Consider the following 18,284-nt stretch of genomic DNA (forward strand, 5'->3'; position numbering starts at 1 on the left):
GACATTACTGGACCCTATTAATATTACAATGAAGTCTTGAATTAAGAATTCAAGAAAATGGGCAAAAACACTATACAATACAAATATATGTATATAATTATATAAAATAAACATTGTACAGGATAATGCAATATTTCCACTTAAGCAGTTAGAGAAAGTCCTTACTGTATCTTGCCGCTAACTAAAATCAATTTCATAAGAATTATAACTTTTTGTAATAATAGTATTTTTCACTCAAAAATGAGGCAAAATGATATCAATTATTTTAAATTATTTTCTCAAACCTCATGATTCATTACATGAAGAAGCTCATACATGGACTGCACCAAATACAAACTATGAAACAGAGATTATTTTGGGCCCAGTTTTTGCAGAAAAATGTGCACTTTTTATTATAGAAAAACGTACATGTATTTTGATCAAACTCAAATGATACAAAAGAGCCACATTTTTCTGCTCAAATATCACAAATTTGATGTTATCTATTTTCTTAATTTTTTTTTATTTTATTATTATAATTTTATTATATTATTACATTTTGCTTGCTTTTATAAAGGGTGACAATAATACCATGGGGGGCTGACTGTAGATTTAACAGGCTGGGCAGGTTAAGGTGAAGTGTTGTGAAAGCATATAAAAGCTCTGAGTGCTACATGCTGACCGTGGGGAAACACTAATACCACATTACAGCTTTCCATCTCTCTCTCTCTCTCTCTCTCTCGCGCTCTCTCTCACCCCCCACCCCCTCTCTCTCTCTCTCGCTCTCTCTCTCGCTCTCTCTCTCACCCCCCCCTCTCTCTCTCGCTCTCTCTCTCTCGCTCACCCCCCTCTCTCTCATCTCTCTCTCACCCCCCCTTCTCTCTCTCGCTCTCTCTCTCTCTCATCTCTCTCATCTCTCTCTCTCACCGCCTTCTCTCTCTCTCTCATCTCACTCTCTCACTCTCATCTCTCTCATCTCTCTCTCACCCCCATCTCTCTCTCTCATCTCTTTCTCTCCTCTCTCTCTCACCCCTCTCTCTCCTCTCTCTCTCACCCCTCTCTCTCTCACCCCCTCTCTCATCTCTCCTCTCTCTCTCATCTCTCCTCTCTCTCTCACCCCTCTCTCTCTCATCTCTCTCTCTCTCATCTCTCTCACCCCTCACATATTTACATTTATTTATGTAAATATACCACACTGATGCATTAAAGGTGTCTTAAAATGCAAAAAGGTCTCTTAAAACACAAAAAGGTCTCTTTCTCTCACCCCCCTCTCTCTCTCACCCCCCACTCTCAGGATGTGTTGTTGACCGTTTAGATAAGGGGGATTTCTTCAATGACAAAATCACTTAAGTGATTCTCTTTTCCACTGTGCATGATGCTGTTCTTCACTTCCAAGGAGAAAATGCACACACACACACACACACACACACACACACACACACACTAATTAGAGTCATGGTAATGAGGAAATGCCACACTGTATCCAGTATTGCATGGGGAAATACTTTGATGGCTACACTTACAACACCCATGCACACACACTGGGATTGCACTTAATTAGAGCACTGGCAATGTGGAAATGCTACATTACTGCTGGTTTTCCATGGTAGCACTTAAATAAGCCTTGTGGTGACTACACACACCACATGCGGCCACACACATGCACACACATATTAGATCCATTATCACCCTGCCTGCACCATACTGTAGCAATTATACGCCTGCATAGTCAATGCCAAGTAAATACATGTTTTCAAAAAATCAATACAATTTAGAGCATACATTTTCCAGATTCCATGCACTCCAAACTATCCACACTAATTTATTGGATTGATGTTCAAGTTACTCTAAACTCAACAACTGTGGAATGTGGTTTTATCATTGAAACCTTACAGAGAAATTAATTTGATTACTTTATTGCTGTGGGTATGCATAAAAAAACAGGGAAAGCTGAAAAGATCATTAGAAAATATGAATAAGTTTTGTGATATAATTTAAGGCAACTGTCTGAACCGTTTGAACTATTGGGCAATATATTTTATCAATGGCTGTATATATATATATATATATATATATATATATATATATATATATATATATATATATATATATATATATATATATATACATACACTGCAATTGTTGATTATATTGTAAATCCAAATACATTTTTGTGCCTTTCTATTGTCCAAAAGTATTGGATAAAGTGATTAATGAAGAGGAATGAATGATGAAATTCACTTTTAAATAAATAAATAAATAAAAAGTGTTCTAGCTTTGTGTGGCTCTATGATCAAAATACTTTGTGGAAGCAACCCGTTAAACCAGTTGCTCCACAATATTACTGGAAGAAACCAAAGCCAGAAGAACAAAACTTTTGTTCTCTGTGGACTGGAATGGCAAGGAATTCAAAACAATGCCTTTTTCCGTCCTTTAAAAATATGTTAGCTGTGTTTTCTGTTGGGAAATGCATTTCAAATTGACACATCTCTGACACTCATGGCACCTTATTCAATTATTAATCTTAAAGCATATTATTCAAAAATAAAGCTGAATTATTAACTGCAGTGAAACTAGCATGTGCTTACAAGAGTGAGGAGTGGCTGAACCCAACGGAAGTGTACGATGTGAAAAACCTAAATGTTTAGGCACTGTGTCTATAAAGCAGCAGCTGTTATTGAAGCACCAGAAGTGGAGGAAAAAGTGGAGTTCCGCTTCAAAATTGCACGGTACAGTACAAGTACGCACATACGAGTAACATCTGTGTTCTCTTCTCTTTTTCCCCAGTCTGACAAGGCCACACATTTCTGAACCTCAATCCATCTCATTACATGGAGGATCCTGAATGTGGCGAGAAATATGTGATAGCTCGAGAAAAGAACGCCCTTTCAAATCAATCTGTTACAAATGATTTGTTTTTACTTGTGTGAATGTCTGTATATTCATCGCATTAATAAATGGCAAATGGGTGGAAGTTGTGGTACCACCATGATATAATGTATAAACATTGGCATGCTATTATAATTATATATCATTTATATATCACAAAGGATTCAGTGTGATATCTTTTTGACATTCGTTATGTCATTGAGGACGTGATATTAAAATCCAAGACTACAATTTATTTGATGCATTAAATTGGCTTTACATGTGTACACATCAACACATTACTGCCATAGGTAAAATAAATCATAGACAAATTTATGTTAACGTTATTTATATCACAGCCCTGTTAAATTTTCAATTCTGATTGGTCAGAATGGGTCACAGGTTTATATTAATATGTGTGTTCTTATGCGTTATCATGTCTATAGTAACAGCTGTATGGCAGATGCTTCACGTCAACAGTAAACAAATTTAAATATGTTTTATTATTTCACATGCATAAAAAAAATGCATAATTGTTTATATGGTGAAACTTTTTGTGAGGACACGTATATTTTTTAAATGAGTTTCCAGTGTCAGCGCTTTGTACCAGTCAGAGGTTCAGACACAGGAAAGTCTTCGGTACAGAGGGCTTTGCAATAATAAGTTGAATTGTTTTGGCTTAATACCTTCAAGAGGGAGAAAACAAGATGGCTGCGGATGAACGACTGGTTATAGCTGCTATAATAAAGTGGTAAGAGCAGCAAACTAACATTCCACAACGTTAAACGTAACTAAAAATGGGACAAAAAAAGCATGTTGTTGTGATGTACTATTTTAGGAAAATAATCACCTTCAGGGTTGGACAAATATCTATTCCAGTAACTGTATGACAGACAGTGCATTATCATTAGTATTATTATAAAACATTATGTCTGTCTAGACCCTAATAGAGCTACCATCTATGTGCATCATCACTCTCTCTATTATATAAGAGCACTCAGATAACAGGGAGTTTTGTTTATTTGGGTTTTTGTTTTTTTTTTTTGTTCACTGTGCTACCATCGTCTCCAAATAGTTATAATTATGGAAAAATATTTGGCTGATATTCACGACACCTACAACTGTTTATTTTTAGACTTTATTTTTAATACACCCACTAATATATCCGTACATTACAGTTTTTCTGCTTCGAAATATGCAGCATGTGGGTAAAGCTTGTAACCAGCTGACTCTACACACTCAGGTCGGAGCACTAAAAATGTTTCTACAACCGGAATAATCGTGTCAATTAAAAGAAACCTAATTAAATTGTGATTTGCAATAGTTCCATGCAGTGGAGTTACATGGTTTCTTTGTTTTATCTTTTTTTGTTGACTTTTTGGCCCAGATTTAGCTCCGCCCCCAGCTGGAACCAAGCTGTTCAACTCTACTCCTTTTCCTTAAATGGAAACTTACATGGTAGATGTAGTTTTAACAGAGGGAGTCGATCGATTAGGGGTAAGGGGAACACTTGTTATTGTTTTCAGTGCAGTTGCAATTTGCCTCACAGGCAGCAAGGGGCTCTAAAATGACAAACTGCTCCTTAAATTGTTCCTATGGTGCCCACTTCTACAATCCCTAAAATAAGGACAAAATGAACATGAGAAAAAAAACAAAAAGCTGTATAATATATTCAAGTTGCAACCAAACTGAACTAAAGGTCAAGTGTGAATTAATAAATAAATGTTCTTCTGACTAAAGTCTGTGCCTCTTTATGATATTTGAGGGTTAACAATTAAATTGATTTTAAAATTATATTTTATTTGTGCACATAATTTATTATGTACAGTAATACAACAGTTCCCATGCTGCTGTGATGGACATGTAGCCAGGTATAAATGTCATTGATTTTGAACCAACTAAAACACCCACCTTTTTTCTTTAGTTGAACGAAATCACCCTTGAAACCCTTTAACTGATTCCAATCATTTAACACAGCGTAAACAGTAGGGGTAATAAGTGTAATAGTGAAATAGTTCCACTAGGGGGTGTTCCAGCACCCTTAGTACCCCCTTCTGCGGCCCTGAGCTTTGATCTTTGGTAAAGTCAATGTCAATGTCAACTTTATTATCAATATACAGTATATGCTGTATATTTTTGCATACACAAAATATTAGAGTGAATCCTTCAGTGCTACATTACATACTTATAATTAAAAGACACTATAGTCTACTGGAATACAATACATTGTATAATAAAAAGAAAACAGAAAGTGGGTATATCATCAGCTGAAATTGAGGATATCATTCATGAAATGTAGTTTTAGCTCACTTTTAAGACTCAGTGTTCCACAAAATTCTGTGTTACTGTATGTGCAAGTGGAGTCTCATCTTCAAATGCAAGGTTTTTAGTCGTGACTCATTAAAGTCCTTAGTCAGAGTCACCATTCACCCAGCTGTAATGACCATCAACCATCAACAGTGCTACTGATAGTAGAGCCAGCTGCAAGGTTTAAATTTATATGTTCTTTCAAATGCATTATCCTTTCTAGAATAACAGTTTACACAGGGATTAGTAACTTACACGGTGATTCATATGGACACTCCACCTAAATGAATTAAAAACATGTGTCATCAAGAACATCAAGTTTTCTGAGATTTCTTTTAGCATTTTTGAAAGGAATCTCCAGTATCACATTTTTATAACAGTAAAGCTACAACTTTACATTTTCCGGCCTGGAAATATTTTTAGGATGGAGGACTTGTTCTATCTTGGTAACACGACAAGCTGCATTCTTTGTCTTATTATTTTCAAGAGAGAGAACAAAAGAGGCTGTTTAGCAAACTATTTTTTTGTAACAAGTGAAACAGGAACTAATTTGTCTCTCAGACATTCCACAACATTACTGTAAATGTAACTAGTATAAGTGAAAAAATGTATGATGTCCTAATAAAAACTCCAAACACTGGCCAGCTGCTGTGGTATAAGCGTAGTATAAGCAACAGGACACTTTGGAACATGCTGGTATTGTAAAATAAACACTGTTGTAGTGGTAACGTAACTCCACCGCATCACACCATTTCATCGCTGATTATTTTCCTATAATAGCACTCCCTATCATGTTTCATTCTTTACTGAGGACGGCCGCACATGGACAGAATGAAGATCATTGAGATTAATCAGGAATGTACCACTTAAAAACCATGAAGACGTTTTGGATGACAATTCATATAAACAATTATGCTATGATAGCTTTAAGCCTGCAATTGCCACGAACACTTTTGCACTCGAGTCTCCATCAGTGAACAGTGGAGAAGTTCAACAAAACAGGCTTCATGTGAAAACTGTAATGAATTTCCTGGTTACACAATTGCACTTTATGACCATGTAGTACACAGTTATAGAAGGGGACCATTTATAATTGCACAATCCGTTGTCACCCAGATAAATATGGGTTTCCTTTTGAGTCAGGTTCCTCTCAAGATTTCTTCTTGATATCGTCTCAGCGATTTTTTCCTCGTCACCGTCACATCCGGCTTGCTCTATGGGAAACATTCATTTATATAGATATAAAATCTAAATCCTGAATGTATTTATTTCTGTAAAGCTACTTTATGGCAATGTCCATTGTTAAAAGAGCTAGGCTATACAAATCGAATCGAATTGAATTGAATTTGCTTAACAGTTAGACACTGAACATTTCCCTGTGACCTTAAGCCACATCAGTCAAAGACAAACACTTCGTTCCAGTTCCAGTTGAGCCAACTTTTGTTCATATTAAAACTAGTACAGTTCTAACAGTGTGTTTGAGAGCAGGCTTGGAAGAGAGATGATTCAAACCGCACAGGCATAGGATCACACTAAATAATGAGCAATGGTTGTGTAGGGTGCACTTGACATAGGTTATAATAGGCTACATACCATTTAGTGGTATTTGGTTTAGCCTCAGGCGGGGGGAGGGGGAGGGGGAGAGAGAGATGGGAGGGTGTGTTGGGGGGTGGATGCATGTGAGGGTGGCTGTAGTGCTGTATTGGTGTTTCCTCCACCCTCCAGAGGCAGCATCTGTAGGGCTCTCGGAGCTCACAGCGCTTTTACATGCACACTAGGCTACAGAGACACAACACCGGCTCTCAGCCTCGTCGGGATTTTCTGCTGTTAGTCTACTTGGATTCATTCAGGTGAGTCAAGTCAAGTATCCCGACTGTTTGTTGTTGTTGTTGTTGTTGTCATTGTTTTATTCCTGTTGTTCTTATTCCTTGAATTCTCAGCTATGTTTCTAACGTTCTAAAATTCTGAAATTCTTTTTTTCCCCCTACATCATATATTATTATGATAACGATACCACACCATAGACGCGGTTTGAGATCCGTTGAAGTTGTTAGATGCATTCATTCCTTGGTATGTCGGGGTTTTTATTTATGTATTATTATTTAATATTCTGCGTTCTGTCTGTAATCTTTTCTGTCGAAAATCCCCAGTGTTGAATTTTCCCTCTGGGGTCAACTGAGCACAAATGATTGGGCACTGGTTATTTTGAGCTGTCATCTCTAAACTAGTGTGTCTTTAAAGTTGAAGCAAAATGCCGGTGTTTACGCAGAATTATTTACCGGGTTTATAGTTGATGAACTCAACACTGCGGGTGTTTGTTTAATCCTGGAGATTTTGCGATGTTCGAATGAATCTGGAGCGTCGATCAGCAGTATTTCCTGCGCTGGGCTACTCTGTGTTTGTCTCTGTGTTTGTGTCTCTTGTCAAAACTAGTCCCGAGTCAGCGGACAGGAGCGCGGTCAGTCTATTTTTACTGCACTGCTATTGAGTTCATGCACTCTTGTGCGTTCCGCTGAGCTGTTCGCGTTATAACAGCCACAGGAAGCTGCTCTATAGTAGGCCTGCTGTATGTCTGGACAATAGACTTTCAGTGAGACCTGTGTCCACTATGTTTGCGTGTGCGCGCACGCGGGCGGGCGTGCATGTCTAGCCTACAGTAGCCTATATGTGCGCTCGCTTATGCGTGCATGTGTGTGAAGGTGACTCCATGACGTCACCTGCTGGATGTAAGCACACACACACACTTGGCTGTTCGCTTGCTGAGGGAATTAATGAACGGATAAATGAATGCGCGTTAATAGCGCGATGAAGGTCGCGGCGGTGTGCGCGCTGATCGCGGCGCTCTCCTCGTGCTGGCTCGGCGCGGACCTGCTCTCACTGCTCGGTGCGTTTGTTGCAGACGCGCTGCTCGGCGCTGCCATGCCGGAAGCGGAGGGATCGGGCCGGACTCCGCAGGGTGTCCCCTACAGCGAGCTCCCGCACATCATCAACGCTGACGGACTGCACCTGTTCTGCCGCTACTGGGAACCTGAAGGTCCGCCGAAGTGAGTGACGCACGCGACACTTCACACTGTTGTGATATAAACCCCCCCAACACACACACACACTTATCTCCCTATAAACCCCTGGGACAGGGAGACATGTATGCTACGTCCCAAACCACCATCATAGGCTACTACTGCACAAGAATAGTCAACTCTCAGAAATAACGGTACACAACTATATTTGATGGTGCGTACTGTTGATGTGGTATCATCAAGCGTACATCATTTGTGCCTTGATTAGGCCCACAAAAGCCTATGTATCTTTCACCTGGAAACATGAATAATCCATGGTACACAATTAAGGACTACTGATGTACATTTAATCTAAATGCGACACCACATGCACCTTCCCAAATAGAAAGATACACACTACAAAAGATGTGGCCTACCCTTGGTGGTACCACATCATCAAGGAAAAGTACAGTTTGGTACCTTTATTTTAGAGGATGTAGGTCTGTGGTGGCTTAAACTCTTAATGGGTTTCTCAAGTGTTCAATTATTGCATAATTAAGGGTTCTTAGTTTCCTAAAGAAGTGTTACTTGTGCCTGGTAGGGAAATACACTGTTGTAGGGTTTTACATCGAACCTAGGGTTTCCTCAGAGGAACAGGGAAACGAACATTTTAAATACCAGATTTGACTTCATGCCTTTTAAGATACTGTACTCTGTGTCTAAAATGGTGGAATGTTCCCTATTTCTGACCAGTGTCCAAGTGCATTGTGGGTATTCTGTACCTGCTAGGGTGTATCAGTTGAATGCTAACCTATTGCAGAGCATCTTGCACTAGATATTCTCTACTATATTTGTCAAAACTCCCAAAATAGTGCACTAGTGAATAAAGTTTGGATTCAGACAAACAGTGGTAATGGTACTCTATCCCTACAAACAAAAACAGCAAAGTGCATTATAGTTACTCTGAATGAACCTTAGGCAGATTGGCCAGTTCAGCATGAAAATATAAAAATCCAACATCGTCCTTATCCAAACCCTACAAACAGATCAATATCACTATTTTTTGCTAAATGTACTGACTCTAACTTTCCGTACTAATGTGGCCAGAAACATGTAGGCTTCATGGCAGAAACTGGGTCAGCTCTTATGTCAGGTTACCAGGATACACATTCAGGAAATTAATACTGGTGATGTGTGTACCTTTTTTTTTTTTTTTTTTTTTTTTAAATACTGTTGTTTATTAGTAGTAGTAGTCTATAGTACACTCCTGGCCAACCAGCCCCCCCCCTCCCCCCCCCCCTCCAAAAAAATATTAAGCTTTTAATGGACTTAACAACAAATCATTGGTCAGAAAATTAGCAAGAATTAAACAAATAGATAAAGTAACCTAGTATGGGATAGCTATTCCTTTTGATTTCTTTAAATGTTTAAGCCTTGTGGGTAAACTTGCAATAAACCTTTTTACTTTATTTTTATTTTGTACACCCAGACATGTCAGTGTGAATTTTACATCAAACATTTTAACCATTATCATGATTTTACCTGTGCATACAAGAAGACTATATAAGTATATTTCCCTGTTTCTAGCTTTTCCCCAGACAGGTCACTGCAGCCAAAGTAAACGAGCCACAAATGCCACAAATGGTGGCACAGGATGTCTCAGGAGTGTATTTGTTTAATGCTAATTTTCTGGTCAATGATTTGTTGTTAAGACCATTAAAAGATTTATATTTTGCCATTTCTTTGCCCAGGAGTGTAGTATGTGTTGTGGAATGTGTCCATATGTCACATATGTACTGTCACGAATGTGGAATGCTATAGTAACTAAAATAACCACTCTTTACAGCAGTGGAGAGCAGAAACGCATCTCAGAATGCACAACACTTCATAACTTAAAGGTATACTCATACATACAGCAATTGTATCACTGCAAGTCACCAGTCGCTGTACTATGAAGTTGCCATAGTGATATTTATCAGTGGGTGGTGCAACTAGCATTCCACTTTTGACAACAAAACAGTTTTCTCGCTGCTAAAAGTAAACATTCTAGAGTGAGAGTGTTTGTATATAAAATTCACCAGTGTATATATGTATGAAATTCTATGGGATGTAGGAGAAGCAGTGTGTACTGTTTGCCATTTCAGCCCTCTATCTGCGGCGAAAGAGCAAGTGCCGGACTGTCTGGGTCCACGAAACAATTTGGGCGTCCAGACAGAATTGTGTGTCACGATTCACTTGCACTCTACTGTCTTCCCCCACTGGTACTCACTGCACCAAGCCGCTCCAAATTTGCATAAAATTAAACTCTTATCAACTTTTTGGTGTCGCTGGACACGCCCACATGAGCTAAAACAGCAGAATATAATGCAATATATCTTGTTAACTATAAGGAATAACGTTTAACAACATTTCTGGTCCATATTGTTCCAGTAGGGAGATGAGCTCAAGGTGGATTGTGACTGTTGTGTTTTTTTCAGCCAGATCCGGATGAGTTCATCATTGTTGTTTTATGGTGCTGTGCAAGCCAGGAGAAAGAGGGTGCCAGAACTCATTGGTTATCTGGGATAGCTGTGCATTGTGATGATTACTCAGGGTTGCCAGATTGAATGGACTCTTTCCAACTGACTAAAAACCAGGCCAGAACTGTAACACTGCCAAATTATATCCCAAGAGCAGTTTTTCATGCTCAGTACAATTAAAAATAATCCAATTGGATGGAAAAGCACAGCATTGTGCTCATGTGATTCTCCTCTCTAAAGGATCAGCGAAGCCTGGAGAAGGAAATTGATTACTACGTTTCTGTGTAATTTCCGTACACTGCCAAATGTAGACCTCCCTCATACTTCATACATATTCAGAAATATCTGATACAGGCATGTTTATAATGCAACAATATTACATATTACTATATGTATGTATATATATAAACATTTCTTTATTCAGCATTTAGTGCCGAGGTAGTTGTGTATATTTTCTGTTTGACCTTTTAGTGAACTCCTCTTAAAATAGGATGTGTTCAAAACAATACGTTTTTCGTTTCCATTTTGTGACACCTCTGTAAAGCATGAGATGTACACTGACACACACACACTCACACTCACACACACACACACACACACACACACAGATACATACACATTAATCTCAGTATCGATAAACAAACATATGTCAGAAAATTTCCCTACTGATGTCATACGGGGTGGTGGAAGGGGGGGTGTTGATAAAACACTAACACTAACACTAACACAATGAATTAACCCATAGACCCCGTCATATAAGCACTATAAATCCACCAATATTCTCTAAATAAAAATGTCAAACATAATGAATTGAATTGAAACTCCAATTCAAAATATGTATGTGTGTGTGTGTGTGTGTGTGTGTGTGTGTGAGTCACCTGTGAGTGCTCTGCGCTCCCTGTAGTGCTTCCCCTTTTGAGCACATGCACTCACATGCACTCACACTTGAGCAGCACTTTGAGTTGGAGTGTGTGACACGAAGTGTGTGTGACACTTTTTGTGTGACACCATAACTTCATTATTACATTTGGAACTCCCACAGGCAGCACGAGATTTCTGTCTGTGTTACTTTGTTGTTCTCTCCCTCTGTCCTCTACTCTTGGAGGTCAGACTTTGCTCTTTAGCAAGAAAACTCTCGTGCGTGTGTGTGTATGCATGTGTGTGTGTATGCGTGTGTGTGTATGTGAGTGTGTATGGTTGGTTGTGTGTGTGTGTGTGTGTGTGTGTGTAAATGTGGCCATGTCTCATGCTTGCACTAACTCTTTCCTGCTGTTTCTGCGGCAACTATTCAGCCTCCTCTCGCTGTGGCACAACCCCGAAGATGTGCTGTTACCCTAGTAACCACTTCACCCAAATTGAGTCAAGCTAATTTACTGACTTATGCTAATGACCATAGGTCAGTGTCACCGCAGACCACATGAGGTGTGTGTGTGTGTGTGTGTGTGTGTGTGTGTGTGTGTGTGTGTGGAAAGCCAAATTGGTCATTATTCGCATGCATTGTTACACTGTTTTAAGTTAAGATTGTAAGTTTAATCGGCGCCAGGAGTTAAGATAACGCTGCTGTAAACTCTGGGTGCCACCAGGCGTTAGGTTAGTGCCACACATTGCTTAATAGGCACATTAATTTGCTCATTACAAAGCTCCCCCTCTACTGTGTTTGAGGAATCTATGGCTAGGCAGATCATTCGGCAAAACACTAACAATGGTGAGAAGCAACTTTGTTTTACAATGCAAGCAGACAATAAATGTCTGCACCTGACTTCTGTCTGATAGTCCCGGACCTGATGTCCTTCACTCATTATTAAATAATGAGTAATATTTATGGACAGCAGAGACTTATCTATTTAATCCTTACCTCGCCATCGTAGGAGTTTTTCCGATTAAATGATCCGACTTGCCGTAGATTCATTCATTCAACACACAACACATTCAAAGCACCAGCGATGGTGAGGTAAAACAAATTTGGAAAACAAAGTTTTCTCTTTGCTTTGTAATGAGCAAATGAATGTGCATATTAAGCAATGTGTGGCATTAACTTAACTCCTGGCATCAATCTGCGTTTATTTAACACCTAGCGACGTTATCTTGACGATTAGAAAACGGCATTTTTAAAATGAAAACAGCGTATAGATGCATGCGAATAATGACCCATTTGGCTTTCCATATGCACATGCCGTGTGTGCACGTGGACATATGTACCATGCATACACCATGGAACAAAGTGATAATCCAGCTCAGATGTGTTGGTTTTGGAAAAACTTCAACCTCTCAGTCTCAAGTTCAAATGCGCTGTTTGCCACTTGCACGTGTGCACGTCTACCGGCGAGCTAAAGGAGCAGAGATTAGTGCAAACGTGGAATAATCACACAGCTCAGGGGGTTAGTCGTAAAACTTGACGACTAACGTGAAACTTGTAGTACCAGTTTCCATTATTATTTCTGTATAAGTCACACTTAAACCCGATTTATTTACCTCGTACATACAAATACAGAAGTGCCAGAATGTGCAGCTACTCTAAAGCAGCGATCAGACCAAATCCGGAAAAATATTTGTCCAGCATTAAAGCCAATTCACTGAACTGGAAAGGACGTGGGATGTAAAAGATGCACATTTGCAGTGACTTTTGCTTTGCATGATTTTATATACTTACTTATTATGTGCAACATCTGACATGGACTGGACTGTAGATCAGACATCCACTTGTGTTCATTTTGCATTTTACACTCAGCTACTTGCTTAAAAATCCAAACATTTCTGGAGACTGCAGTTAAAAATGAGTTCAGTTGTTCAGTACATCTTTTATCATTTATGCTGTTGTTGGGAAATTATATTAGATTAAAATAGAAAATAGAGAAATTAAAAAGGAAAACCCTCCTTTTCTAGAGCTGAAAAAACGAAGTGTTGGAGGGGCCCGAGTGAGGTGAGCCTGCAGGGATAGATAAGAGAATTTGTGCGTATGTAAAATAGACACGCCCACACACACACACACACACAGGGGAAGAGTTTGGAAAAGTTTATGTAGTTTAATTAAAAAACACATAAAAGTATATTTTTTTAACAATCATGGGTTTTGCATAAGATCTTGGGGGATGGATGGTTTTCCTATTCACGGCCCAGAGGATTTGGGTAGCCTGGGTGCCTGTGCGTGCCATATGACATTCTGTGGTACGTTTGGGCAGCCGCATCTGAATATCTTTTCTTCATGAATGGCACCGAAACAGATGTTTGAGTGGATGTGTTAATTCTTCTCTTTGGGGGGGAATAGCGATGCGTGTCTGTGTGGATGCCTCCGTTCTCTTTTTCCTGAAAGGCAGCACGGTTAAACGTATTTGAGTGCCAGAATCCACTTTGCGCCTTTTGAGAGGGGGCCCGGTGAAGTGGGTCTGGGAGGGAACTGTTGCCGTTTTCCTTTTAATGGAAGATCCAGGGTTCTGTTTAGAAGAACCAGGGTCGATGGGTTTGGATCATACATCTAGAAATAAGAGATATCAAAATACATAAATGCATATAAAATATACATAGAGCTGGACATGACGCCACAGGGAGGATAGATAAGGAAGGTTGTACTTACCCATGGCTTGGCGAGATAGAGAGATACGGAGGGGGGGAGTCTTCACGCTGGTAGGAGATAAGCAGAGGCCTCCCAAGTGTAGTGAATAATAAATAAAACAGATAATGGCTTGGGGCGCACGGTGGCTTAGTGGTTAGCCTCACACCTCCAGGGTCCGGGGTTCAAGTCCCACCGGGGCCCTGTGTGTGCGGAGTCTGCATGTTCTCCCCGTGCTGTGGGGGTTTCCTCCGGGTACTCCGGTTTCCTCCCCCAGTCCAAAGACATGCATGGTAGGCTGATTGGCATGTCTAAAGTGTCCGTAGTGTATGAATGGGTGTGTGAATGTGATTGTGCACTGCGATGGACTGCCACCTTGTCCAGGGTGTACCCCGCCTTGTGCCTGATGCTCCCTGGGATAGGCTCCAGGTTCCCCGTGACCCTGAAAAGGATAAGCGTTATAGAAGATGGATGGATGGATGGATATTGGCTTTTTATTACTATGACGCTGTTAATGACATCCGCTTGAAAGAGAAGAGCAGATGCAGGCAAAAGTTTTCACTAGAAAAAACTCAAGGGCCAGTCAGAAAAAAGACGTAAGAGAAAAAGTGCGAGCTCAGATAAGGGCACTCCCTAAAGGTACATGGATGTTTTAATTGTATATAAGACACATTGTAAACGATTGTTTCTCGTTGCATGTTTCACTTTGAGTGAGGCGTGTAACCCTGTGCCCAGCTGGGTTCATTTTGCTGTCTTGCTGACTGCTGAATAAACCTGGAAGACGTTACCTATAGATACAGTGCCATGAGAACGAAAATTAGGTCCACGCAGTTGAACGTCTTGAGTATGCCATTTGTAAATAATAATAATAATAATAATTAAGTAAGTAAGTAAGTAAGTAAGTAAGTAAGTAATAGATTAACAAATAAATAAATAAATAAACTGACATTTAGAGGATCAGACTAAGCTAGATTAACTCCAAAACTTCTCTGTATACATACTATATGTTTTCTCTTTACAGATAATGCATATGTAATGCAGGAGTCAAGCTTTAGACAGTAAAGTTTAGAGAATTTATTTTAATGGTATAACCCGTCGTAGGGTTGTTTGTTTGATAGTGAAGCCTGAGCACAAGGTCACTGCAGCTAGAGGTCAAAGGTACATCTTTCTAGGACAGAAGGGTGGGTGTGTGTGTGTGTGTGTGTGTGTGTGTGTGTCCATGCTGGGTTCTGTTGGTCTGGAGTCGTAGGGCTCTGCCTGCTATGAGTGCTGGAAATGAATTTGTGTGTGATCTGTGTATAATGACCCAGAAGGTGGAACAGAAAGCACTGGCTTCTTCAGCACCACAGCAGTACGTAAAAATATGTGCTGTTTTTTCTTAATAGTCAAAACTAAAATCAAAACTGAAATAAATGATATACAGTCAGTTGGAATTATTGGCACCCTTGAAGAGAAAAAAATATATAAAATAAAAATGACACATTTCCACTCAAATATGATTTCAAATATAAAATTTCCACTTAAACAATTCAGTAAGCTACTTACCTCTGACCTTACGTATTTTTAAACGGATACTAGTATTCCACCCTCCCCCCCCCCCCCCAAAAAAAACATTTGGCAAAGTCCTTGGCCCCCTAAAATAAATACAATAAATAACATTAAATATAAATTGTTATAACACAATAAATACAAACTGTCATCTCAGTCTTCTGGAACAAGACAAGGTTGTACACATAAAGTCTCCTCTCAGACATTATTCTATTACTATTCAACTATATATTCCATTACCATCTCCCGTTCAACATACTGAAAACCAAAGCACTTTCAGCAGGAAAGAAACAGATGGTTCTTGACTTCATATTAAAAAATACCATTAAAATACAAACATATAAAACAGCATAATAAAACAGATAGAATTCATTAAAATAAAGTCTGGAACAGTTGAAAGATTTATTAAAGATAAAAAGATGTAAGAGCTTTTAATTGTATGGGGGTGCCAAACATTTTTTTTTTTAGGTTAGTGTTATTTTGGGGAGAAACGTACATTAAACTGAGAGCTTTGAAGTTTCAAAAAGTCATTAAGATTTTATTCATGTCTCAATGGCGTGGGATGTTGAAAACAACTATCTGGGTCAGTGAAACTCGATATATTTAAATGAGACTTCCCGTAAAATAAAACCCCCAAACACACAACACACAAACACACACACACACACACACACACACACAAAACACATAGAAAACACACACACACACACACACACACACACTCACACATACACCTGCTACACTTAGATTTCACTTTGTAAATCTGTTTCAATTTGTAAATTCCAGTTCCTCATGAAGAATGTATGAAATTATAAGTTTGAGTTTCATTGTGCCATTTTTCCCCCTCAAGTCCTTTGACACCGGATCCTGATCTTATAAATGTGACAAATGTTAGTGTCCATTGATAATGATGTCACATGAGGCCCGAGAGGAAGGATCTGGGTAACAGTTTAACAGGCACGAGACATGCTGTTAGACTGGTTTACAGCAGTAATGATTGACAGATAGATCGATAGATACGTAGGATAATGAACTCGTGAAATGGCACAAAAACAAGAGATGAATTTTCAAAAATAATGATGCCTTACTTTGCAGATGAACATCTGTCCTTATAATTAACATGCGTGTACTGAATAATAATGATACAGGGTAACACAATATCTACTCAGAATTTACTCTGATCCTCCTTATCAAACATAGAAAGAAGCACTAATAATTTCATCTCCACACGTTTTGTGTCATCCTCCATCCACTTCGCTTCAAATTCCACTGTAGTACAACCCCAATTCCAAAAAAGTTGGGACGCGGTGTAAAATGTAAATAAAAACAGAATGCAATGATTTGCAAATCTCATAAATCCATATGTTATGCATAACAGAACATTGAAAACATATCAAATGTTTAAACTGAGGAAATGTACCATGTTAAGGAAAAAAAATAAGGTAATTTTGAATTTGATAGCTGCAACATGTCTCAAAAAAGTTGGGACGGGGCAAGAAAAGGCTGGAAAAGTAAGTGTTACTAAAAAGAAACAGCTGGAGGTTAATGGGCAACAGGTCAGTAACATGATTGGGTATAAAAAGAGTATCTTAGAGAGGCAGAGTCTTTCAGAAGTAAAGATGGGCAGAGGTTCACCAATCTGTGAAAAACTCCGCCTACAATTTCAGAATAATGTCCGTAACGTAAAATTCTGAAGACTGTCCTTTTACACAGTGTCCACTTTTTTGAAATTGTGGTTGTACTAGTACGTGTTCTGGGTGCCCGAGGCACTGCTTATTTGCCCACAAGGGTGAAATTTGATTTAGTTTACCCCTACATGTTAATAAATAAATAAACTAACCAACATGTACTAACGTGTTTAAGGTGGTCGTTATTCACGCATGAATTCATGACTCATGTTGAAGTTAAGGTTAGCTCTTTATTAGTTTGTGATTAGTACATGCTTTAACTCATCATTAGTTCATATTTAAGTAAATATTAATTCAGGTATTAGTGCATGATTACTCATGTACTATTATTGTAACGTGTTAACATTATATAGCAACCTAAAATATGGAAGATATATCATTACATAAATACACACACATACATGAGATATTGTTATGCTCTGTGGTGTGGTGTTTCAGAAGAAATCTTCCGTTACTTCTTAATTAGCTTGGGAACAGCAAAAAAATGGAGTGATTGTGTTTCACTGAGAGAGAGAGAGAGAGAGAGAGAGAGAGAGAGAGAGAGAGATGGAATGTTAATCCAGCTTCATTAGCTCTGAACTCTGTCCTACTTTCCCTCATTATCTTGCTTTTTTCATCCTTCGCTCTGTCCCTCTCCCTCTCTTCCTCTCTCCTCCATCCTTAAACCTAATGAAGAGGGTCTTTGTGAAAAGATGCTATTCTCAGAACGCAGCCGTTTATAAGTGTGAATAGTTTCTACTCAACTCAGTGTGTATGTGTGTGTGTGTGCAGTATCCCCTTAAGGGATGTAGATTGCCATCTGCAATACTTAATGTTCTTTTAGCCCAACTGA

At 39.0% G+C, this 18,284-nt stretch overlaps 1 protein-coding gene across 3 annotated transcripts in view; it reads left to right on the forward strand.

Annotated features, from left to right (window-relative positions):
• The first annotated feature begins 6,837 nt into the window (after positions 1 to 6,837).
• mgll (monoglyceride lipase) overlaps positions 6,838 to 18,284 on the forward strand; it is a 36,759-nt gene continuing 25,312 nt past the window's right edge. For 2 of the 3 annotated variants that reach the window (XM_053625451.1, XM_053625453.1), the window contains exons 1-2: positions 7,160 to 7,224; positions 8,054 to 8,198. In XM_053625451.1, coding sequence (XP_053481426.1) covers positions 7,209 to 7,224; positions 8,054 to 8,198 — 161 coding nt within the window. In that variant the 5' untranslated portion in view covers positions 7,160 to 7,208. Of the gene's footprint in view, positions 7,005 to 7,159; positions 7,225 to 8,053; positions 8,199 to 18,284 lie in introns of those variants that run through there. The other variant, XM_053625452.1, reaches the window with a different exon arrangement.

The sequence above is a fragment of the Ictalurus furcatus genome, chromosome 5 (assembly GCF_023375685.1).
Source record: "Ictalurus furcatus strain D&B chromosome 5, Billie_1.0, whole genome shotgun sequence".
NCBI lineage: Eukaryota > Metazoa > Chordata > Actinopteri > Siluriformes > Ictaluridae > Ictalurus > Ictalurus furcatus.